Source organism: Schistosoma haematobium, chromosome ZW (genome assembly GCF_000699445.3).
Source record: "Schistosoma haematobium chromosome ZW, whole genome shotgun sequence".
Classification (NCBI taxonomy): Eukaryota; Metazoa; Platyhelminthes; class Trematoda; order Strigeidida; family Schistosomatidae; genus Schistosoma; species Schistosoma haematobium.
This window is the reverse complement of record NC_067195.1, coordinates 30,588,434-30,614,990: the sequence shown is the minus strand read 5'-3', so window position 1 is coordinate 30,614,990 and position 26,557 is coordinate 30,588,434. Positions and strand designations below refer to the sequence as shown.

At 34.6% G+C, this 26,557-nt stretch overlaps 2 protein-coding genes across 2 annotated transcripts in view; both read left to right on the top strand.

Annotated features, from left to right (window-relative positions):
* MS3_00003259 (uncharacterized protein) overlaps positions 1 to 14,061 on the top strand; it is a 63,586-nt gene extending 49,525 nt beyond the window's left edge. The window contains exons 9-14 of the mRNA XM_051211002.1: positions 5,079 to 5,442; positions 6,324 to 6,515; positions 6,928 to 7,048; positions 9,856 to 9,935; positions 11,142 to 11,276; positions 12,573 to 14,061. Coding sequence (XP_051071031.1) covers positions 5,079 to 5,442; positions 6,324 to 6,515; positions 6,928 to 7,048; positions 9,856 to 9,935; positions 11,142 to 11,276; positions 12,573 to 13,321 — 1,641 coding nt within the window. The 3' untranslated portion in view covers positions 13,322 to 14,061. The remainder of the gene's footprint in view (positions 1 to 5,078; positions 5,443 to 6,323; positions 6,516 to 6,927; positions 7,049 to 9,855; positions 9,936 to 11,141; positions 11,277 to 12,572) is intronic.
* Positions 14,062 to 23,430: 9,369 nt separating this feature from the next.
* On the top strand, positions 23,431 to 25,253 carry U2AF2 (U2 small nuclear RNA auxiliary factor 2). The gene is made up of 2 exons (XM_051211001.1): positions 23,431 to 23,473; positions 23,590 to 25,253. Exon 2 carries the CDS (start codon positions 23,632 to 23,634, stop codon positions 25,195 to 25,197), a length of 1,566 nt encoding a protein of 521 aa, XP_051071030.1. The 5' UTR covers positions 23,431 to 23,473; positions 23,590 to 23,631; the 3' UTR covers positions 25,198 to 25,253.
* The last annotated feature ends 1,304 nt before the right edge of the window (positions 25,254 to 26,557 follow it).

Genomic DNA, 26,557 nt, shown 5'->3' with positions numbered 1-26,557 from the left:
GATTTTCACCATAGGATCTCAAAGCTCAACTACTAGCAATGTTACGAATTTATTACAGTCAAATGATTGAGTAGTCAGAACTGTAATATATAAATGTTATTACTCTAGGTAATGCAAATGCATTACCGTCAGATATGGAGGTTTTTTATCGACAGTAGTCTTTAAAAATTCCCCACACTTTATATATATCTTCATCTTTCTGCAATCACCTGTGAATATTCTCTGCTAACAGTTATTACTTTTGTAATTTGGTCGGGGCTTTTTAATATGCTATGAGTGGAATAAGATAGTCCTATTGATAGAGCCTTTTAACTGTGATACAGGGATAAGACTGATATCTATCGATTGTATCAATCATCAAAATACTATATATATATATATTTCCTTTTGGCCAATAAATGAAACTAGTTGTTGGTCATATTTCAGGGAAACTCCAACTATAATTACTTATTTTTAAATTAACCGTATTAATGACTTACTTATATTTATTTCTTCTGATGAGATAAATAGACACCAACAGCTTTATAAAAGTAATCAAAACTACTTCCTTACTCCTGTAACTCCACGTGAAGGAGAATAGACCTTCCTTCAGTATTTTCCATAATATATGTCCTATCCACTTCCAACGTCTTTTCCTGATTTCCTCCTCAGCTAGAATATGGTTTATCCCCTCCCATAGTACGCTGTTGCTGATAGTATTCGGTCAACGGACATTCAGTATCTTACGTGAACATCTGTTTATAAATCTTTGTACATTTTTGATGATGGTTGTGGTAGTTCTCCAAGTTTCAGCTCCGTCCAATAGAACTGTCTTGACGTTCGTAATGGAAATTCTGACTTTGATGTTGGTTGACAGTCGTTTTGAATTCCATATGTTCTTCAACCGTAGAAATGCGACCCTTCTTAGAATCAAGGAAGTTGATGTGTAGTTGGGAGCTTCATTCAACTGATTGCTCAACGATGATCCTTACTGTCGCGATTTGGTCTGTGCACGACTGATCCTTACGAAAACCAGCCTGTTGATCTGAACCTGTTGAATCTGTTGAAAACCTTTCCTTGTAATGACAGTAGCGTGATGCCTTCGTAGTCCTCATATTTGTTCACATCTCCTTTCTTTAGTATCTTGATGAGATGTCCTTCTTTCCAGTCTACTAATACTTGTTCCGCCTCCCAAATCTTCCTGAATAGAATGCGGAGCATACTTGCAGTTACTTCTATGTCCGACTTCATTGCTTCAGCTGGTATGTTTCCCGGTTCTGATGCTTTCCCTTTCTTGATTTGTCTGATGGTCAACCTGATTTCTTCGATCGTTGGTGGAGTGAGATCTATAGGAATGACTGTGTGTTGCTTTGACGTTTTGTGAATTCAGTGGCGCTAGCCTATTTAAGAGTTCCTCAAAGTGTTCTACTCATCCGTTCCTCTATTCTTGAACCTCAGTGATTGGCTTTCATTCTTTGTCATTGACCGGTCTATCTGGTTTGCTGTATTTCCTTACCAGTTTCTTCGTTGTGTCATATATTGGTCTGATATTTCCTTCGCTTTCAGCTTTTTCCACTGTTCATGCTAGGTCTTCCACGTATTTCTACTTGTCAGCTCTAATGATCCTCATCGCTTGCTTGTTTGTTTCTGTATATTCAGCTTGTACCTTGACTTTCTCTGTTCTTGTTCGGCTGTTGTTAATTGCTGCCTTCGTGTTCTTCCTTTCTTCAATATTGTCCAGGGTTCCCATGGAGATCCATTTCTTATGATGATGCTTCTTGTGGCCTAGCACCTCCTAACACGTTGGAGTTAGTGTTGCTTTAATCCATCTCAAGTTGCCCTCCATAGTAGTTTCATCTTCTTGGAGTAGATCTTGTAAGGCTTGGAAACTGTTGTTGTTTAGAGCTTTCTCGAATTCGTTGAGTTTGTCAGCATCACGAGAGAATGCTGTATTAAATCTTTTAAATGCTGTCTCTCCAGTCATCCAGTGCTTCCCTAGCTTCAGTTTCATCTTGGCAACCACCAGTCGGTAGTGATCTGAGGCTACGTCAGCTCTTCTCATGGTTCTCACGTCTTCCATAGACCTTCTGAATTTTTCACTGGTCCATATGTGATCGATCTAATTCTCTGTAGTGTGATATGGTTCAGTGAGACACACGAAGCTTTGCGTATGTGTTTGTGTAGGAATATCGTGCAACCTATTACTATTTTGTTGAATGCACATAGATTTGCAAATCTCTCACCATTCTCGTTCCTTTCTCCCAGTCACTCCATGTCGTCCGATTACATCTTCATATCCGATATTGTTCATTCCAACTTTGACGTTTATCTCTCCCATCAGAATGGTGAGATCCTTTCTTGGGCACTTCGCTATGATTGATTGCAGCCTCTCATAGAACTGGTCTTTATCGTCATCGTTGCTATCATTGGTGGTTGTATAAATTGAATAAAATTCATTGTGATTCCCTCCTTCTTTATTTGCGGGATGCTTTGGTGATCATGGGTCCATAAGATTCCCATCCTACATGTGCTTTACATGTTTCTTTATATAGCATCAAAGCAACTCCCTGAGTGTGTGGAGCATTTTCTTCCTCGTGACCAGAGTACAGCAGTATCTCTCCGGAATCTATCCTTTTCTGTCCATCTTGGGTCCAATGAGCTTCACTGATTCCGAGCACCACCAAATTGGGTCTCCTCATTTTTGTAGCTATTTGGTTGGTCCTCCAGTTCTCCCACATTGTCCGAACATTCCATGTACCTATAATAATTGTTGCTCTGATTGTTAGAAGGCGCATCATCCCCATGACTTGAGAAGAATCTGGCCTATCACCATGAGGTGTTATAATTCATCTGAGACAAGACCATTCAACTCCCAGGGTACAGTTTAAATTGTTTATTCTGGTTAGCGTTTTTATTTAGCAAGGTTGTTTTCTACGGGATTGGGATGCTGACCCCATGCTCAACTCTCCTCATTTAGCCGTCCTTGGGACAGATGGAGTTGTTCAAAATACTACATTCTTATTTATACCCCTAATGACCGTGGTATCTCAGGGTAACTGAATCAATGTCATATTCACGGGTATTAGACTGTCACTTTATATTGTTCAAGTGATATAAAGTCTGGAACTCCAAATAATTTCACCGTAGATCCATTTTTACTCAATACCTAATACAACCATCAGAACATGTGAACTATACTTGTTCTGGGAAACTTCGATTTTAATTCTAATTATGGCTTAATTTGTTGTACTTTGTTGATAATTCTCATCTTTCAAAAAACTTACGTTAAGTGACCTTTTATTGATTACTTTAAACTATCCATCATCATCTATGCGTCCAAGCTTTATTTTCTTATATTACTGTAAAACAGAATAAATAATCCGCTTTAAGCTTAGAATTACCATTGAAATAGTTTCACTAAACTTAAAAATAAAGTGGACTATATGGATGTTAATTTTATTCTGTTCAGTTTAATCTATATGGATTTGAAAAAGAATCTATTGTTGTTGTTTTTTTCATTTATGATTAGTATTTTAATCAACTGAATGAATCTTAAAACCTACACACAAACACCAGTGAATATATTAGTTTATATGGTAACAAAAAAGCTAACATACACGAATATTCCTGTTTCATAAACACAACCATTATTTACTTTCCTAACATTCATTAACATTTCAACATTATCTGTCAAAATGTCTGTCAAACAGATTAGTCTTCTATATTTTTTTAAAATATACTTAAAATAGTGTTTTATTAAGATGTTAGTTATACAAAAACAATTTTATACTTGGCTGAAGTTTTAATAATTAGGGTAACTTTTTGACCAGAAAAGATTGGTAAAAAAGTATTTAGATTTAATTACTGATTGCGTAAATTTAATTATTTTTTAGTGATAATGAAGATTAATCTTATATGCGATATATTTTCAGATCTAATGAGTTAATTTGATTCAAAACTAATATAGGTATAGAACTCAGTGTTTAAAGTTCTAGTTTTAAGGCTGATTAAAACAACAACTTTCTTATTAGAGTAGACTTGGACAAAGAGTATAAAATGAGCATTTAAAACTTGTGATGATCAGCTGAAATTTACCACCGTGAAAGTTACTTTCTGTGAACATAAAAACTTAGTTCTCTAAAATACTAACACATTGCCTATAATTTGTTACAATTTAGGTTGAATGTTGAACCATTTACAAAAAACTGTGAACTCTACTTAAAGATTTTAATTGAATTTGAAATAGTTTGAATCATTCTGTTGTTGACATTTTTGACTGAAATTTGATCAGTTTTGGTTGGTATGAGGGCATCCTGTGTGGATTGCCTCGACATAACGTGATAGTTTTTGTAGAAAACGGTACTGGGTTCAATTCCTGAATAGAACATTAACTCTGGGATATAGGTACTTCGAGCTCATAAGGCCCAAATAGAACGAAGCGCGCGTCCTGAATGCCACTGCTAGAGACATTCCATTAAAGATTTTAGTTTACATCGTAACTTCAAGAAATAGAGTTACATTGAATAGATGGCTCAATGAAATTATTGATTGAAAAAAACTGTAACAATCGTTGTTTAGCTTTTATGAATTCAAATATGTCGGGAACACTATTAAGATCTCCCACACTTTTCCACAGTACTCAAATCAACAGTCGTTAGCTTCCTATATTGATCTTAGTCTAGTCGACCTTGATCCTTTCCTCACTTATCTTGATTTTTGCCAATTAAAGTTGATGGATTCTTACAAGTTCGTCAATTTGGATACCTTATTACTTTAACACTACAAACAAAAGTCAGACGACTTCCATTTAGCGCATCTACTATAAGACTTATACTGTCGTGTTTTCAGCTTTAACTTGGAATGTTTCATATAACTACCACCTACCATCTGATACCCGAATGTCACCATTCGAGTACAGAAAACGAATAGTGGGAATAGTTATGCAAATCAAATACCAATGTTAACCATAAATGTAGGTGAAACGTTTCATGGTGGAGACTAATTTTCATAGACTGCTTACTTAAGTATATAATCGTTATTAACACTCTACACTGGCATATTCACTTGCTAGTCACATTTTATGCTTTGAATTATTTTAGGATTTCCTTGAAATCATCCAGTTATACATTCCTTTAAAAGAAGAAGTAATGAGTGCATTAACTTCACGTGTCAATTATCCACTGTTACTTGAAGTATCATATGATGTCTGGATACAACGTTGGCATAATTTAGAGAAAGAATTACAAATTTATTTAGGTACAAATCAGCATATACTTGAACCTATAAGTATATACTGTGGGAAATATATACCGGGTCCAATAGTCTCAGATCCAACTGCCACAGCCATTTTAATGAGATTTCATAGTGGACAAAATACAACTTCAAAGGGCTTCACATTAAGTTATGAATTTCTCCCAAAAATACGTCTTGATCCAATAAAATCAAAAGTTGTTGGTAAACCGGGTATGTTACCATATATTACATTAATATTATTCATTTGCTTTACAAATTACTAATAAAGGTTTTAAGTATTAACTAATGAAACCTTGAACTTATTTTAAACTGCTTAAGGTCATAATTGGCTAAATTAAGGAGTGATAGAAAACGAACGCGATTTCGAGACTCCCTTTAAAACTTTTCAACCAACTAGGCAATGCAATTTAAATGATTTCATCTTGCGAGGTGTGGTACACCTGTAAATTCAAAACCAACCTTATGCTTCACTATAAACTTACACATCTTGATCCTCTCACCTGGTCCTCCAGTCAGATAAATAGTTTTGCAACTTACGTTTTCACTATACAATCAATATGATTTATCCACTTATATATTTAAGCTTCAATGGACCAGGACGTTTTTATAAAGTATTGTCATGGTGGTGCCGCAGCCGATTTATATTGTAATATGACATTTTGTCTATGGTTTGGTCCTTTCGAACACAACTACTGATATACGCTAAATTTATCAACATTCGTCGATGATTAGAGCTAAAAAAACCCTCCCGATCATTTAAAAATACTCTATACTTCAACACTGAAAGACATATGACGTAGTTTAACTATTACTATCAATCTGGATAATGGAAATTTCCAGACACTGTATGTGATCTCATGATAGGAGGTCATAATCCCTCCGCTCTAAACAAAAACAATCTCATTATAGATGAAAAGTCACCACACCTAAATACGTTTAACTAAATTACTATGTGATTCATTGGATTTCTGATACAGTTCATGTTTAAATATTTTTTAACAAGTAGTATCAATAAATTAGCATTGAATGTATATATATAACTCAATCGTATGGTTAGATAACGTAGTTTTAATTTGTGAAAATATTTTTAGGGAACAAAAATGGTGATAGTGCTGACGACAAGCATCCAGTCAAAAGTACTAGCAGTGGTTTAATTACTTCACCAAATTTTCCCAATTTATATGTCAAGGACTTCAATTATGAATGGTATATTCAAGGAACTACAGAGAAAAGTCGCATTCAATTATATTTCAATTCATTGGATTTAGAAGGTTCGAAAATGAGTAAGTTTCTAAGTGAAAATGAAATTCGGATAGTGGATTGGATCTTCCCATGTATTTACTTTTGTATGTTGTTCATGTTTGCTTTATATACATCCTATTCTGTTGAAGCTTTGATTAGTTTTCAGACAAACAGATATCCTCTGTTATTTTTATATTCCAGTGACATACTAAATGTATATATCAGACGCGGTGTACTATATAAAGCATTAGATTATTTACCGGAATGAACAAGATTTTGCAAATAGAAATTAAATATTCATTGGAATTGCGAGATCATTTGTCGCTTGCATTTACTTAAACTTAAAATGAATTCTTCTATAACCGAAGCTTAAACACTATGTATGCAGATATTATCTTGTACACTAAAAATTTATGTTTTACCTTTTTATCATGTTTTCCTCTGCCATAATAGATTGTTCAAGAGCAGTTCTTCGGATATATGAAGGTCGTAACCCAAGAAGTTCATATGAACTTTGTGGAAATCCTAATGAACTCCTGCCTATCGTTATACCAAATTCTGTAGCACGAGTAAAGTAGGTTTAATATAATACTTAATTTTAAAGTAAATTTTAAATCCCAATCTGCTCCCCACTCTCTATCATAGTTTGTATAGCATATTTATGAGGAGTCCTAGAATCTTGTTTAATAACTTGTACTAAGATCCAAAGTTAGGTGAGTTGTTAGAACATACTTTCAATGTATTCTGGTATTAATGAGGCTACTTGAAGTATCCTTGATTGATTTCTTACAAAGTAATGGGAAGGAATGTGAAACTGTATTATGGACGATTTTTAATCTCTTAGAATTACTAATGTCCTATTGACTGAGTGCGCCGAATCAAAGATTATCCTAGGTCTGAATATCATTTAACTCTTCAAGTTTCGTATTTCACTTCCACATGAGAGAGCGAGAAACCGGTGTTGCTATCCTATTACAACAATTGAACGCTTTCTATACGTTTTAACCCTCCAAAGTGGTAAATTTCACGGATAATCAGCAAAATGTCAATTGACATTTTATAACTTTTTTTTAATTTGAGCAATTTATCCGACCGATTGCTTTTCTTGAGATTTTAAATTTTTTAGTCAACATGGGTTAACTGTACAGATAAGATGGATTGTTTAATTGCCATCTACCGTAATAGAAATACGCTTTGTGATGAAATTCAATGGGTCATGATATTTAACGGTTATTCTGATCAGTATTCAGAGAGAGTGTATATAGAAATGTCCCGTCAAGTTAAATAACCGTTAGATTTCAGCTTCATTAATCGGAAGTCGTTCTCAGAATTGTTTACCTGTTACACTAAAATGTTTATGTAAACTATCTTATACTGTCTAGTCGTTTCTAAGTTTCTTTGAGTTGAACTCATTTGACGAGCTTTGTCACGTTATCATATTTTTGAGGAACTGATTAAGTAACTTTACCACCGATCATTTTGGAAGCTATCTATAATAGTCTGGTCTATCCAAATCAACCTATTTCTATTTCATAGCACATTCACAGCATATTCTATCATTTCTGAATAAATAAAATATATACGAATATTGATGAAAAATTATTTTGAACATCGTTTTCAATTTCGTATTGATGTTGATGGTTAATGAGTTACTGGAAATCTAGTCCTAAAAATGCTAATACACATGGATATTATATTAGATCATGCATGGTATGAGCCACAAATAATTTTAGTTTTTTTGGGGGTTCATGATCGTAACTGCTTACATTTTAAATGATATCGGGTTATTTCCAGAAAGAATAGTAGATTTGTTCAAAATTAATGAACGTGGTTGTGAAAAGATAAAAATCTTTAAAAATCCCTTAACAAATGTTGATGATTTTTAGTTTTTATCACTTTCAAGTTACCCGATGTAGTAACTGAATACTATGTTTGAATAGTCATTTTTGATGGAGTTTTGCTTCTGTTTCTTTTCAAGTGACTGTATTTTTGAATTAAAATTATTTTCAAACAAATAGAAACAAATCCATCAGATTATATTCAGTATGATTCACACCCCACCCACGGCAGGACTCGGACTCGCAATCTTCTACTAAGGAGGCAGACGCCTTATCCATTAAGCCACGCAGGCGCATATCCACACGATAGTAAGGAGATATTCGTCCATTCATATACTGATTATCCCATTTAAAATACTTTGGATTCGATCACTTTTAATTCAACTGACATTTTAATCGTTTAGTACGAAAGGTTTACGCAGCAGCCTCTTGTTTCTACTCGATCCCATGATGAAAATTTTCAGCCAGTGATGCACTAGTTGGAAGTATATATATGCATAGTTAGAAGCTTTTAACTGGTAAATATATTCAAACTCACCCATAAATGAACCCGGAAGCTTCTGATCATGTTGATTAGGGCTCCCTGTTCCACCTGTACGATATCGGATGCACAGACCAAATCAGTGAATATATATAGATAAACTACTTCTCTTGTCTCATAATTTTCAGTAATCTTTTTTCATCGGAAAAAATCTGGTTAGTCTTAGATCATGACTGAGATATTTAAAATTAATTTGCGAATCATCTTTAATACTCCATGTTAAATGTTATGATTTTAAGGATATGATATCTACATCAATTGTTGTCATTTCGCTTAAATAAATGTGAACGTGACTATTATTTTGCATAAAACAAAATGATTATCAAAATAACTTTTGTTACTAAATGGTTTTGCTAGTAGTTTGTCTTATCGAGTTCAATATTTTCAAGAAAGAATATGGGTATGTAACTTACATGGTCAAGCTAGTAACTGAGGTGACTAAACAGAAACAACCTGTAAATCCCCACCAGTTTAATATGTTTGACCAGTTGGCATAAAACGATATATCTAATTCGGATGGTCGCTTTATGTTATGTTTACAACTTCAGAGTTCGCCACAGATTTTCTTATGGTTAGCGAATTTTTCAAACAATCTACATGTGATCTTAACAAGATTTTCATATTCAAACATCTATCCCAAACTGTAGCTTATTGTTTTAGTAAAGAAGGTTTTGTGAAATAGAAAAATATTATTTCTTGAGTTTATGAAAAGTAGTAACCACTGGATTTTAAACTGATTGATCTATGGCAAAGCCTATTCACGGGGCATGATGTTCTCTAGTCCAGAGACAGATGTAATCGCCGCTATATACTTTTACAATGTCCCAACTTATTACGAAACGGTGTTGTTAGTTGATATCTTATTTTAAAAGCCCATGTCTTCCAACTGTCTTAACTTTATCAATTGGTGAATTAAAAATATCCATACTGTTTGAAAAAGATTACTTAGTGCTGACCAAGTAGTTTTATGGAATATGCTTTCTTTTTAAAACTTCTAAACAGAATGCACACAGCAACGGATGCATCTGGTTCAAAAGGATTCGAGTTAATTTGGACTGATCTACTACCAATAGATCCTGAAAGTATGTTAAAAATATTTACTAGAATTGTTAACATAGGGACTGTGAATTTAAACCCAACAACGAACTCTAATACTGAGTTTACAAACTGGTTTTTTTAATTTAAGTGGATTAAATTAAAACTAAGCTAATCAAATCTATATACGCTTACAAAAATTGAGTTTGAATTAAATTTAGTATGACAATATTTCCAGCACATCCCAATTATTACTAATTTCGTCTAGGTTAGTCTCCATTATTGTGCTCCTTCTTAGTATATTCAGTCTACTGAATAGCCTAATTGTGTTACAAGTACTTTTACTATCATCTATTTAAGTTTCTCGTAGCTTCCTAGCCATAATACCATACAGTTAAAAACTCGTTTTGACTCATTTTAATTGTTATCTTTTAAGTTTTGTCTAACAGTCCCAGCATTTCCTTTAAAACTTCACATTTTCACCTGATCTGACGAATCAAACAAGTTTGCCACCACATATTCTTTTCTGTTTTGGCTGTCAACATATATCCGTAAATATCTTTATAATAAAGAGTAAAAAACATAATCAAGTATATGAAATGTTAGGTTGGAAAGTTCTTCCACTTATCATTTCCATTAAGTACAACATGTCTTACCAACTTTATCAAGAATCATCATGATTATTAGAGCAAAAATTTAAACACTATTAACCTAAAGTAAACTAGATTAGAGACCAAACCTTTGAAATCCCCTGTGCTTTTGGCTGTCCGTAAGTATACTATATGTTTTAGATTGATTTATAGGAAGAGCTATCAAGCCAAGAATAACTATTTTTGTATTTCTAATTAATCTATCAGGGAACGAAAGTGAAAATCAATGTTCTACAGAAATTCTTATTATTCTTAATGATCACAAATTCATACAATTTTACGCACAGCAAAAACTATTCAAGTATAATCGGTAATTCATCTCTTTGAAAATTAAACATTTTGTTTTTGAGAATGGCAACTAGCCTAGTCAGAAACGATATAATAGTGAATTGAATAGATGTTATTAGTTAGTTTAGAAAATCGAATATATATATATATATATATATATATACATATATATATTAGTGCCGCGGAATTTACCAAAAAGTGTATTCCAGCATTTCCAAACAGAGTGCATTTTTCTCAGATTAGATTCCAGGACATCAGTTTTACATTTTCACAACCATACATGTAAAAAATGTTTCTATGTATTTATTGTTTCAGCTGGATGTAAAGGTTTCCTCTGTGAAAACACAGGTCATTGTTTATATACAGATCTAGAATGTAATGAAGTACTGAATTGTGGAATGTATCAAAAGGATGGAAAATGGTTAAAGGATGAATCAGATGAAGCAAGCTGTAAGTACTCTATAGAACGTTATTTAACGAAACAGTCACCGATCCAGAAGATTAATTCATTTTGTTTACATGTGTATGACTTAAATGTCCTGATTTCTGACATAAACTTGGCTATGAAAATACATTTTAGATTGAATGATTGGGTTGACAGTGAAATGAATAAGACTTATTTCAAATGTGTGAACATATATTCATAGACCCTCATGGATAATTCGGGAGTTCCGTAAAAGCATTTTTCACCAGGTATTGTCATGAAGCATATGAAATATATATTATGAAAAACAAATCAACAAGATCTCACCACTCATCCTCGTAAATCCCAGTTTTATTTTATGTCTTTAGCAATCTATATTTCCTTTTCGAAAAAGATCTAATTTTACAACTGGCATATGTTGTATAGAAGAGTAGGGTTAATGAATTTACTCTAGTTTTAGTTCAGAGGTTTAGAGATTAAGGTATTTCATTTAGTGAGAAAAAAACGATTATTTTTAAAATTACTATCCAATGAATTACTTCACGCTCCAAACTTCCTCACTAAGTCTACAGTGAGCCTACTAATTCCAATCTTCCCTGAAGGTGAATCAAATGCTAGACTCATTCCTTCCTTTCATGAAGATTTTATATTTGTTACTTTCTAACCTAATTTTTATGAGAGCAACTCTTTGTACTTTTCAATTCGTTACTATGATAGGGTACTAATAAATAAATGATGTTCTGAAATCTTTCTTACGTATTTATAAAGATGATATCAACTGATATGCACAACAAAAGGGGGATTATTTCGCCTTTTGTTCTATATGACATTTCAGTGATTACATGCTTTCCTTTGCCTTCATTCACAATATTCCTACTCGATTATTTACTATTTGTTCAGGAAGTAAATATATTGTCGCTAGTTCTATCTTTGTCAAACCATCTAAATCATCTTACAAACGGATATGAGGAGTCGAAATATAATTTGTTTGTATCATTTTTCGTGTCCATAAAACAAATCCAGCTTATTCATAAGAAACATTTTTTCACAAATATCAATTTCACATTACGATGTCTTACAGATATTAAAAATCAAGTATCTAAGTAAACTAATAACTGAATGTTATTTACACCAAAATTCGCAAGTGGTGAGCTGAAGTTCGATAGTTTAGTGACCTATATGATTCCCTCAGAGTTTGAAAGCATTAATCTTAGCCTCAACGGAGACCACATTTTTGTCCTTTGTGAGCAGTGTCATGAAATTTTCAAACATAATCACTATTATAACCTTTAGTGTTTTATTTTTGTGTACTTTTTTCATAGGTTCATTGAGACTGAGTTACAACTTAGTTCATATTGGTACGGGTATTCTACTAGCACTAATTCTACTTCTTGGTATAGCTTGCTACATTTACTATCGTGAATATAAACGCCGAAAACATATGCCATTGGATCCCCTAACAGAATTAACGGGTTCAAAGCCTTCTCTATCACTTAATCAGTCAGCTCACAGATTGACCACCCACTGTCCAAATAAAAAACAGTTACATAAGTGTCATAATTCACAGAGTACAGGGTTGTTATGCGATTTGTCAACCGATAAAGAAATGGTCTTTACAGATATCGGTCCAATAAAGAAGCATCAGCACCAGCAACACTATCGCCATCATCAACATCGTCATTTACTACATTCACATCAGTTACCGCCACATGCTCACTCTCATCGGTACCACCACCACAGTTACAACAAAAAGATGACTGAACACAGTACACACTCACAACTAATCAATGCATCTCATGACTGTCATAGTTCACACTTTTCACTCGATAACCAACACGATTATTGTCATACGATTAGATTAAATAATAAGACACAACACCGGACATCGTCACATTCAGGATCATTAGTTAAAAATGGAGGTGGTACAGTAATATCGGATTCTGTACATAGTTGCGGAGGTAGTAATAATAATACAAGTGGTTTGATTGTCGGAACTGGAAGAAATTTATCAACAACAGCCGACGGTGGGTTACTTATAAGAGAGAAAATGCAAAAAATATCAATAGTTTAACTCATTTCTGATGAAATTTCCACACTTTTTGGTCTTTTCGTTCACATACAACTCCAAGTAATATTATGTATACCAGACTTGGTGTAGCTAAATATTGATATTACTACTATCACTGTAATTTATGAAAAACAGCTCACCAAATCTACTTCTGATAACTAATCATTCCATTGGTTTTTTTTGTACATTGTAATATTATCCACTAAAATGAAATGTATAACTTTTATTCAGGTTGAAAATGTGATTTCCATTCTTTCTTTTATTCATCCTTTGGTTTTGTTTTTTGTTTCAGAGTGTTCTAGTGATTATGTTGTGTTTAAAAGGTGTATGACCTCTTTTTAGTGAGTTAGTACGTGCTAATATGTATTAACCACAGTATATTTTTCTCTCGTCATTTTTGAACAGTTTATTGAGTATGATATATTTGATGCTTATATATCCAAAAATAGATATATAATGATTGATTTAAACTAGGTACATATGGGTATATTTTAGAAGTATATGTAGATACAGTGATTTTAGTCACTTATCCTTGTAAATAAGAACGTTAGTAATATTGACTAATTACTTAAAAATAAAATATTGTTTCTTTTTTTGTATAAAGGCGAGCAACCTCGTGTTCTCTGTTTTATTTACTTACTTCTCCCTATTTGTGCATTAGTTTTAATTTTTCGTTTTGTTTTCTTCTTTGGAATGCATTTTTCTTCTTATAAAGTTAACATACTGATTAAAATGTAAGGGACTTTTTTAGAAGCTATTGTTGAAAATAAATTCCACAGAAATCACTTTATCTTAATTCTTTTTTTGATTTTGCGCTTTTTCTCGTGTACTTTTGTTTGTAACTTAATGAGTTCGGAGTTAAGATGCATGTGAAAAGGGATGTTACTGGGATCAGTGAGGAGTTGTAACTAGTTACCTAAATGTCTTCTTCAGAAATTGGTAAGAAAGATTAAACAGATTAAACCGAAGACAAAATTTTAAAAATGTTCAGAAGAATTGGTGATATAGGGAAGATTAAACAAATGATTAATATGTCTATATGCGTCAAGAGTTCCTTTATTAAGTAGGGATCATTGAACTATGGCAATACATTTGTAGTCTCGCTGTATATGTTAACTAGCTTTCGCATACACTTTAGTAATTAGAAGTTAAGACAAGAGATTAGGTGTGTCAGGATTTAGGATTTACAATTTACGGTCATTATCTAAGATCAGTTTTCTAGAGTTATAGATCATAGGTTTGTGTTTATAAGTTGAGTATCACAACAATAGTTATGGGTTTCAAGAATATGATGATTTAGAAAGAACATCAAAAGCTTATTCTGAATGAAATATTCGTGAATCATCTCTTTACTCATTCTTGATCAATATACATGAGTTTAGTTGTTTCACCCATATCGTATTTAAAAACAATTGATTTAAGCGTTTTAGGGAATTTAAGCGTAGTAGGCATCATTACCTAGGTTTGACTTGATATTTTCGAAGAAATTGAGCGTTGGGTAGATTGTTGTAAACAAAATAATATATTTGTAATATCTCAATGAGTAGAAAAATTAGATTTTCTGACGTTTCGTGATTCAGTTTAAGTCACTTCTTCAGAGAATAAATAACCAAAGAAGTGGCTTCCACATTAGGTTATATTCGGACGGGAATAGAATCCAGGCATTACGTTTCGTCTCCTTCAGAACTCAATGAGTGGATGTACTTGAATCCTAGTGTTAATGGTCACTCCGTGATTCAGACTCACCATCTTTTGTTTCGACTAATCAAAGCGTTATTCAATCACTAAGCTACTGAGATCAAGTAGCCATTCACTTTTGCAACAGGTATGGATTTTAATTTAATTTGTAATGATTTGGGTTATCGAAATTCAGTTGAAATATCAACATTGAGATAAGCCAAACCACTACAAACTAATTTAGAATTTCAATTTCTTAATATCTAATCAGAACCAAAATTAACAGTTTGCCCTTTTAAAAAATGATATCTGGTTACTGTTTATTTAGTCAAACTGTGAAAATACGGTAAAAGTTTCTTCTGTTACGACAAAAATACGATAACAAACAGAAAACTTTTAAAACTCATCGGTTTTTATGGAGAAGTACTGTACGGTTATTAAAGCATTTCTAGTTTCAGTTCTTCAAAGCATGTCTCATCCCAACTAATAGACTCAACTGATTTTCGAAAGTCATTGAGATTGGAGTCTGATATTCATATCTGAACTTAAAGATTTAAATTGTTAAACCAACGTTTCTCAGCTTTCATTTCAGAAAATGTTGTATATTGCCTTTTGTAAAAGTAGTAAACACATGATGTTACAGGTGAAGCATAAAATCTTAAACTTATCACAAGGTAAGTAAAATAACCCATAGTGCCATTGAATAAGAAAAGAATTCAGCGAAGGAAATTTTCTTTTCGACGAAATCATTTACTTAAGCTGTACATTTGTATATATAGTTATATAGAAAATGTATGTCTATAGGAGGATAGAAAAGATTGAGTCATAAATTGATTCGGCAGGACAAAAGAAAACCCTTTTTATGGATATGGAATTTAAATGAGACACGGCTGATAAAATCTTAAATAAACGAGTTTCAAAATCGTTGGACAAGACGTTCTACGCAGCTAAACTCCAAACTGTTTTCTCAAACCGGCCTAACATTCATGGATGTGTTAAGGATAAACTTCCGCTTTGGGCTACATCAGTGTGTATCTAGGAATGTACTTGCTCGCGTGGGGCACGTTACATAGGCGGCACACTTTCCAAACGCATCTCAGAACACTATCGGCGTGGCTTTTAAAAGGAGAATGTAAAACAATTACTACTTCTATATAAGAGCATTTAATCAGCTGTGGACACATCGCTCCAAATGATTTCTTTTTTAAAGTGATATACAGAGTCAAAGGAATTGGATCGAAGGAATGTTGAATCATTATTTTATGCACTGCTGAGGCATTAACAATCCACGAACTCAAGCCCGAACTTTGTGTGCAGAAACAATTCGTCCAACCTCTCATCCTTCCTTAACCCTAATTCCCTTTGTTGGTAGTTTTGAGTTTTTTTCTTTTTTCAATTTTACTTGATTATTATTGATTTTTTAAATTATTTCATACACATAGTTCTCTTTATCATTTTGAAAAGAGCAAGAACAAAGATTCTAGCAGAATAACATGAATTCATTTTATTTCGTAGGTTCTCGTCAGCTGCTTACAACCTATAATATTTAAAAAGATAATAATTACATAATGGGTTTGAATTGCTTACATGAGAGGGTTTATATTTAAAGTATGACATGGGTGTAAATGAAATTAATAGGCTGAATATTGTAAATATATACCTAATGTGAAAGAATATTCTAGAGCATTAATTGTGACAACAGTTCAAAGGGGTAGAAACAATTGATTACATAATGAATAAACATTGATAGGAACATAGTGAGTAGAGTTCAGTTGAAAGACTATTAATTTTTAAAGATAGTTGAAAAAAATAAAATCAATGACGTAATAAATATAAAAGATAAAATTAAAAATAAAATTTTTTTTATTTATTTTAAGCTGCAGCGGAAGAATATTTGTCACCAAGGCAGGGAAAGATTAACAATTATCTCCTTCTGAACACATAAATCAGGTTTTGGCGCCTGATAGCAACTGCTCCAGCAAACTTCAGAAGACTGGAGTTTGGCTGCTTACTAATAACCTTGAATGATTGTAGGGTGTCAACCTGATGGCCTGTGTCAAGCAATCACTAAACATCTGCTTGACACAGGCCATCAGGTTGACACCCTACAATCATTCAAGGTTATTAGTAAGCAGCCAAACTCCAGTCTTCTGAAGTTTGCTGGAGCAGTTGCTATCAGGCGCCAAAACCTGATTTATGTGTTCAGAAGGAGATAATTGTTAATCTTTCCTGCCTTGGTGACAAATATTCTTCCGCTGCAGCTTAAAATAAATAAAAAAAATTTTATTTTTAATTTTATCTTTTATATTTATTACGTCATTGATTTTATTTTTTTCAACTATCTTTAAAAATTAATAGTCTTTCAACTGAACTCTACTCACTATGTTCCTATCAATGTTTATTCATTATGTAATCAATTGTTTCTACCCCTTTGAACTGTTGTCACAATTAATGCTCTAGAATATTCTTTCACATTAGGTATATATTTACAATATTCAGCCTATTAATTTCATTTACACCCATGTCATACTTTAAATATAAACCCTCTCATGTAAGCAATTCAAACCCATTATGTAATTATTATCTTTTTAAATATTATAGGTTGTAAGCAGCTGACGAGAACCTACGAAATAAAATGAATTCATGTTATTCTGCTAGAATCTTTGTTCTTGCTCTTTTTAAATTATTGTTTTGCAATTTTAAACTCTAATCAATTATTATTATTATTATTATTATCTTATACAAGTTTGCTTGATCATTATTCAGTTTTTATTATTATGACTTCTATGCTTGTCGTTTTTCTTGATATCTGACCCATAAACGATTTTCCTCCTTACCCCTTGATTAGTACGTAACCTCATTTAATAATAAGTCTCGAATCCATTTTTGTGATGCAATGTTTTCTCTCCTCCTATAGACATGTATTTTCCATATAACTATATATACGAATGTACAGCTTAAGTAAATGTGTTATTGTAAAATCTGCTCCTTTTAGCTAAATCTCGACATAATCAATCCTTAAACTTGGTTTGTTTTTCTTTTTGACTTTGGATTTTTGGTTCCATTCTTGCCCTTGAGTTTGTCCCTTTGTTCATAGACACAAGGAGGCTTAAATGCTGAAGGTTTATCACTAATTTATCTCTGTAATTGTTGCAAAGAACAATAGTTTAGTAGACTTTAATCTATATTCACAAAATTCCTATTTGATTGAGGAATTTTTTTGGTTTTGGTATTACTTAGTTTCGGATTGTTAATCTATTGAATGTTTGTCTCTTAGTCGCTCCGAAGTCTGAAAATTTGGAGACAACACAAAGTCCTTTAATAAAGGGTCGCTTACTTCTTCGAATTTGTAAAATACCGTTTGAACGTTTTAAAACTGTTTTAAATTCAAAGTTTTATCAGATTTGAAGGAGTATTTTGATTACACTGGTGGTTTGGCACTTTCTTTCCGTCCGGTTTAATTGGATAATTTGTCTTGGGAAATTTCAAAACAAGAAGTCGAAGAGGAAGGTGATGTCTCCAAGGTTATCTGACCTTTGTTTGGTATTGTTACTGTAGATCACCAACGCAGGTGATCTGTGTCGATGATTGGGGGTCTAGTAGAGTTGGACGGGTATGAGATGATCAACAAGCTTACGTCGAAGTCGCACCTCACGGTTACTACCTAGCGTGGATCACCCTTTCGTCGTATCCAGGTACTATAGCTACTTTGACGACCATACAATACAAACAACGTTAATACAGAAATGAATTGGTAAGAGTACGTACAAGAAACAGTGTGACCACTGCCGCATGAGTTAGTCCACCGCGTGCAAGTGGTTGGTGCGCGTTAATTATTATTGCTATTATTATTATCATTATTATTCACAAACAGCTTATTGGTATATAAGTGTTGTGATGAAACCATTTTGAGTTTCTTCCGAAATGAAGTTATACACAAGTTTCAATAATGTGTGCATAATATTCGCCATATTTAAACAGGTTCTGTTGAATTTAGAATACTGAATTAACTTTAAAGAACGAAAAGGAAAAAAGCGAGGGAAAGAAGCGTGAAATATGTAAATGATTTAATAAGAGTGTTTGAGAAAACAAGAAGGAACAGTAATATATGTATTACAAAATGAACAGAATAAATAAATAAAATAAGTCACTAATGATGTAAGATTTGACGTTGGATAAAAGTTTGTGCAGTAATAGTTATGAATAATTCTATGAAAGTCTAATTAATTGCAGATGATAATCGTTAAATATTTTGACCTTGATGGCAATCTGTAAACTGTTAGATATTCAGTGACCCGAATGTCGGATGTCTTAGCTAGTGCCCAGTGACATAACACTAGGCCTACAGGTATCTGGAAGCTAGTAGTAGTTGCCCTAGGAGAATAAAGTTTAATCTTATATTGTATGGAGAGTAATGGACAAGTTAAGACACCTATCGAATGAATGATTTGATCTTAAACCTTCTGAATAAATATTTAACAATAATGACTTGCCACTTGAACTGCTAGGATCTATAATTTTACTGCCTAGATCTCACAACTGGAATAGCTTTCTCATTTCGATCAAAATTTCCGCTACTCCAACTGAGTTCACCAGGACTAGTAACAAAGTTTTCGTTAAGCCTAGTATGATATTTAATAAACTGGCTTTAAAACACAACGCAAATCCTAGACTTCAGAACTATTATTTCAATACGGCAACTCTAATATTTTGCACTCAAAAATGATATAAGTTCAGGTCGTCAAAGTTGTATATGTTCTACAACTGTACTTGCTAGCAGCTGATTACAAAACGTTTCCATTACAGTTGCTTTTTTAATTCTTTGACAGTTACTCTACCCCCCAATATTTCAAGAACAATATAGAGGATTGGAAAACAATAACGTCCAAATATTTAATTAAACTCGGTTTAACTTTAGTATATCTTATTTGTAACAGTATGGTCAGAACTCGATTTCTTATAGCAGAGCAAGAGAATGAAAAGCAAGCACTTCTGGGCTTGCTGGAAGAAAGACGTTTTTGCAATAGATGTGCGATTTGTGAAGGTTGTTTACGAAAATTTGATTCTTCAGATAGCTCGCTTCGTAAATAAAAGTGAGTGAGTGTCAAAATATTTATTTTGGAGTATGTGTTAATAACGTTTTGCGAAAAGATGACCACATGTTAAACAATTTACACGAGAATTATGCATCCTATTATTCATTTCAAACTGGTTGTGGGCCAGTAGATTGAAATTTTCGCTCGTGATGTTCTAAGGTCGTAAGGAGAATAAAGTCAAGTCTGATTCGACTATTCTCTTCTGTACAGACTGTCGTTAGTGCTTTAATAGAAGCACCTCTTAGTAGAACTAATCATTGTTTTTGCATATTTCTTTTATCGTATGACTATTTTTAACGTCCAAACATCTTTAAACATACTCCCAATCGTATCACGACTATATGTTACTGTCGAGTCACCACGTATGTATCACATAATTATCAACAACTTTTTAAAGAAGTAGATATTTTAAAACAGATGTACCATAAAAATATATTTGTTCACACTTTGTCCAACGGGAATATGCAGTGAACGGTAAGTGTATCCGGCCCTGGACCTGTATATTCCGAAACGATATATCCGCGCGAGTTCACGATTTTCCAGCCTTCACTACCTGGTCCATTCATACCTATCATCGGAAATTTATACGGATGACGTATTACTATTTTCTCAACTGAAGATATTACAACAGCTTCTCCTGGAATAAAATTCAGGAAGTGTTTCAGTTATACTACTACTTTAAATTTAGTCTCTTCTCTTATTCCCCAAACTATAGCTTATGAAAGTTTAGTTTCTAAAGGTAAAAGTCTGGTTTGTTCTCTAACTCTAGAGAGTAAAAAACATCATAGTAATTCAGTATGCAGTTGACAGATCTGATTTTTCACGTAACACCAGCTGTTGTTTGATGTCATATCTCTTTATTTTGCTGCCTCACAGTAGACTTTCGCGAACTTATTAGAAATTATCTTCTCCAGATGCACATTATTCTTTCTAATACTGTAGCATTCTGCACACTGTTAATGTTAATCTAACCGCAATATGATAATGATGACACAGTCTTTGTTTTGTTATAGTGCAAGTAATTGTTTTTGTAAGTCATTCACTCTCACCTCGTTATTTCGTGCTCTTGGCTTTCCCACATTGATAGAGAAATACACCATTTGTGAACCATTTTAACTCATAACCCAGAGAGACTCCGCAAAACAAACGAATAATCTTACCTCAGTATCCAACATAAAAGGCAATGTCGAACTGAACGAGTATAGGACTGTAGTGTTGTTGGTTCATAACAACACGATCTTTGAAGCTTAGCGTATAACTACTGTGAACACTTACATTCAACATGTAACACATGGAGAAGGTTGACAGTGATGAACGCCGAATCATTTAATCGAAATGGTATGGCTCGGTCATGTAGGCATGGTTATGCTGTATAACCCCTTCCTCTTTGTATCAAGCATATTAATCTCTTCCCAGCACAAATATTTGCTTTAGAAGTGTCAGACGTCATATTACTGATTGTCAGGTGGAACGAGTCAATGTGGGCAATGGTGTGACTTCCTCGTAAGATCTTACAGGTTAAGTAGTCACATCATGACGTGTCTGCTATTTTGGGATTAGGTTGAAAATCCAAACAATTTATAACCTCAAATCGAACATCAGTATGTACATCGTTAGTTTAATAATTGGTCTAGAAAGCCTCATATATGGTAATGTGAAACTCTGTATGAATTCCTGTGAAAAACCATAAGTATGACTAAGTAGACTCTCCGTTTTCGAAGAATTGTAGGCGTAACAAATTTCTCGGCTCACAACTAAAAGAAGAGTATAGGGAAGATGCAGTTAGTTATACACCAGTAGCTCTGTACCCAGTAACCCTTGATAATCGAAATATGCAAACCCAGTGAAATCAGAAGTCAGGAGCGAAGAGGTTCGAAGATATATTTGATAGAATATCGATATATCAATGAGTGCTCAATCTAGGACGACTAGCGGTTGCAGGAGAAGTGATGCACTGCCTACCCACTCGTGATCTAGTTCGGGTGCATGACCAACTGACTTCAGCTAGGTGAGTCCGGTAAAACTAATGTGGTCAGCATCAAACATCGAAGACTTACAGAGCTATTGGTTTTGGGGATTTATTTACCGCTACAGGCCTCAGAAGGACCACTTGTCGAGACGGCAGACAGATAAAATTTTGTTCCGGACAAAATCTCACATAAATCTGTGAGAGCCAGTCTGTGAGACTTAAACACTTTAACAATTTAGGATCATTAAAAAGATCTCTGAGGTAGGAAATTTCATGAATGAGCTATTCTTAGATCCTGTTGACGTGTTCTGTTCAGCACCATACAGCTTTCATGATTTGAAGATAGGAGAGCCAGAATTTACTAAGTACTTCTATCATAGCTTAGAGGTAATCTATATCATGCGGATCAAACTTTAAAATGTTCGAACGTTTTCGGATAGAAATTTATAACCGTCCACTCCCTAGGATGTTCCTACTTATCAGGATGGCAATATAAGTTACTAAGAGAAGTATTCAGATCGCTTTTTTCATTTAAAGAACAGAACATCAGTTGGTAGTTGGAGGAGAGATCGTGGAGTGTCTCCTTCAGCAACCATCACCAATCTCTACGGAAGTAAAGGGCATGTCGATGATTAACTTTAAAGATCCAATGCATGTTACCACCATTCTTACCTACAGTAGGCAATAACACGACATACTGATTCTAACCGAGAAAAATCTCTCACAAAATTTTTGTAAGAGCTCTTTCGTGTTCTATCCTTGATTGATCTCCTCACACAGTTAGTTCAGTAGTGGGTAGTACGAGTGGTCTGCTAGAGCGAAGATAGTTATGAGAAATATGTCGCACCCAAATCTGGTCAGCCAGTTATGCTCATTACAGAGGCGCCTGAGGTATTTCATTTCCTAGCCGCAGTAAGGCATTGGTTAATTTCATTCATAGTCTACCAACTTCATAATAAGAGCCAAACACAACCAAGAGCTTTTTTTAAGAATTCCATTATCGTATTGTCTTTCGAGAGACACGCTGAATAAACAAATGGGACAAATATATTGCACACAACCGTCACTGTCCATGATGCATACTCTTCCCTTCTCTTCTATCAACAGACTCATTTTTCATTGTATATGCTTATAGAAAGCGAAATAAACCTAAAATTCATATTCTTCTTGCACATTATTCCAGAGTATGACCAAAAAACAACTACAATAATTAGTGTATACCAGCATGTCGTGGAGTTATTGTAGGATGTGACAGCTTCTGCTTTAGAAAGCATGATTCCAATTTGTCGGACAACAAGTAAAAATTATTAGTTATAAATTTCGATCCATCAGTTCAAATGATTCATTACATTAATTCTTTGTTTTAAATTACTTGACATGTCATCTCCATTGGGCGGTAGTTAGCTTCATAAGGTACGTGGTCCTCATTATTTTTCATATATTGTTTATACTGATAATTTTACTCTTGTTCTTGTTAGCAACGTTTGTTTGAAGAAATTTACTCTTGTTTGCACTGTTTTTCATTTTAGAATGCTTTCAAATGTTTTTAGGTATCAGGCGTTTATACACAAATGGCAGATTACTACAGCCAAGATTACGGGTCATCAATGGATTACAATAACATGGAGACTGGTTACGGGTCTGCTGCTCAGTCTACCGCGATGGGTAATGGGGAATATGGGCAATTTTCATATGACCACATAAGAGATGAGGAAGACTATCAAGCAATTCCTCGCCCCGAAAAGCGAGTATCATCGCCCCAAACTAAATACGACTCTGGAAATGACGACCGAATTCGGGATAAAAAACGTGGGCGGAGGAAGTCGCGCAGTCGTAGTCGTGATCGTCGACGTCATAGCCGAGATCGACATCGAGACCACAGTCGAGAACGTAAATCTAGGAGACATCATTCACGTCATCGGTCAGCTTCAAGTCCTACGTTAGTATATAAGTATTGGGATGTTCCGCCCCCAGGGTTTGAGCATGTAACTCCGGCACAGTACAAAGCCCTTCAAGCATCAGGTCAAATACCGGTCAATGTATACGCTGCAGGACAGGTACCAATGCCAGTTCATGCTCCGAATGCTCCTCTAACACTCACTACTAATGTTCCGTTCGCCGGCAGTGCTGTTTGCAGACAAGCACGCCGATTATACGTTGGTAACATACCGTTCACAGCAACAGAGGAGAATATGATGGAATTCTTTAATAAACAAATGCGTGCTCAAGGCTTGATTCAAGCGGAAGGTAACCCCATAATTGCCGTGCAAATAAATATGGAGAAGAATTTTGCTTTCTTGGAATTTCGTTCTGTCGACGAAACAACCCAAGGTCTCGCGTTAGATGGTGTTTTGTTTCAGAATCAAGCTTTGAAGCTTCGCCGACCACGTGATTATGCTCCTCTACCAGGTGTTTCGGAACAGCCTTCAGTCATTGTTCCGGGTGTTGTTAGTACGGTTGTCCAAGATTCTCCACATAAAATTTTCGTGGGTGGTCTTCCCAACTATTTAAATGAAGACCAAGTAAAGGAATTACTTCTAAGCTTTGGCCCCTTGAAAGGATTCAATCTTGTTAAAGATGGTTCTACCGGTCTATCGAAAGGCTATGCCTTTTGCGAATATGTCGACGCAAACGTTACAGACCATGCGTGCGCTGGTTTGAATGGCATGCAATTGGGTGATAAAAAACTCATTGTGCAACGGGCAAGTGTAGGAGCAAAGCATACTACAGGTGTTCTTCCCCAAACTTTGCTATCGTTACCAGGGTTAGAAGATGGTACTGTCCAGAACACGACCGGTTCAGGTAATATAACAATTCGTAGTGGTGGGCCGCCTACCGAAGTACTATGTTTGATGAATATGATCGAGACTTCGGAACTAGAAGATGATGAAGAATACGAAGATATAGTTGAAGATGTTCGTGCAGAATGTAGTAAATATGGTGTTGTTCGCAGTCTAGAAATCCCTCGACCGATCCCCGGGGTTGAAGTTCCAGGAGTCGGAAAAATATATGTTGAATTCGCAAGTCTGATCGACTGTCAAAAAGCTGCCACTGCTCTAACAGGAAGAAAATTCAACCAAAGACTCGTGGTGACGTCTTTCTTCAGTCCTGATAATTACCATCGCAGGGAGTTTTAAATCTGACTGTTTTAAGATGTATATATAATACAATTTTAATGATCTTATTAGGTTAATCATTGATATTTTACGATATTTGTGTTGTTTTTACCGGGATAGTCGTGCGTACTTTGGGTATTAAGTTTGTACTACAACGAATGCTCGCTCATTAAGTACACTAGTTTTTTATTCTTACCTGCTCTTCAGATCTATAATTGTGTTCACAGAAACCTTAGCCTTGCCAAATTTTCTTTACGTAGCGTGCGATTCCGACTGTATAGGGTTTTGCGTAACGACCCCGGGAAGTCGGTACTAAGATACTAGTCTAATGCAACATCTTGGCACCAATCGGTCCCTGGGGTTATTGATTTAGAACCAACGGTATAAATGTGGAAAATCAGGTTCATCCAATATTAGTTTTGGTCTCGTCTCGTGAAGTCGTTGTTGCTTAACACGCAAGAGGTTGAGCAACCTAATTGCGTGTGCTTATTATTGAGATTAAGAGGTTTAGTCGAGTCTTTGCTTTCAGAGAAGTTGAGTGTAAGGTTAGGTAGGTTCTTGTGATTTGACTTGATAAGAGCTATCTAAATAGTTATGCCTTTTTCCCAATACTCGATTAGGGTTTGTATTGCGGACTGGTTTTTCCTAGTGAGAATGTGAACATTGACCGAACCGAAGTCTCTAGCTATACGTGTTGTTGCTGCCAGACTTGTGCTGACCATAAGTGTTCAAATATTGCACTCCCATATAATTGCTTGGATAAGCCCTAAACTGCACGTCGTGTGACAGCAACCTAGGTTTGCACACAGCTCTGCTGTATGGTCTTAATGAACGCATTGTCACCACCGTTGAATTTGGGTGACGGTTAAGTCACCGGAAATCTAGAGTAGTAGCGCTTCCTGGGATCATAGATCATTGTGTTTAGTGGTTCGTGGTGATCAAAACATGAGAACCGAGGCCGTATGGGTGTGTTTGTGTTCTCTGAATCTGATGGTTAGTGCCAGTTCTAGATAGTATTGGAGTGTTTCCTGCATGTATGGCTCCGGTTAAACACATTTTTCCTATCGGGAATGTGTACTAATGTTAAGAGGAACATTGAAAGCTCAGTAGCCAAACCATTCAGCTCCCAAAACAAATCTCAAAATCGTGCAGACGTCTGTATACTGATCAGAAATTAGCATACAAGTCCTCGTCGGGTTGCTTATTCGGGAGATTTGTTGGCGCATATTAACGTGATGTCTTAAATGAATTAAGGTGATAATGGCAAAGCAAGCGGCTCTTATGTTCCTTTTGTGGGGTCACACGTTAGTGTGGGCGACGTTTTAGTTTCTAAAACGAGCAGATGGCCAGGTTTATCAGTTGTTCAGCTGCTTAGCGTGAA

Excerpts from the sequence above, each read along its gene's own strand:
- U2AF2 (XM_051211001.1), top strand. The coding sequence starts at position 23,632 with ATGGCAGATTACTACAGCCAAGATTACGGGTCATCAATGGATTACAAT.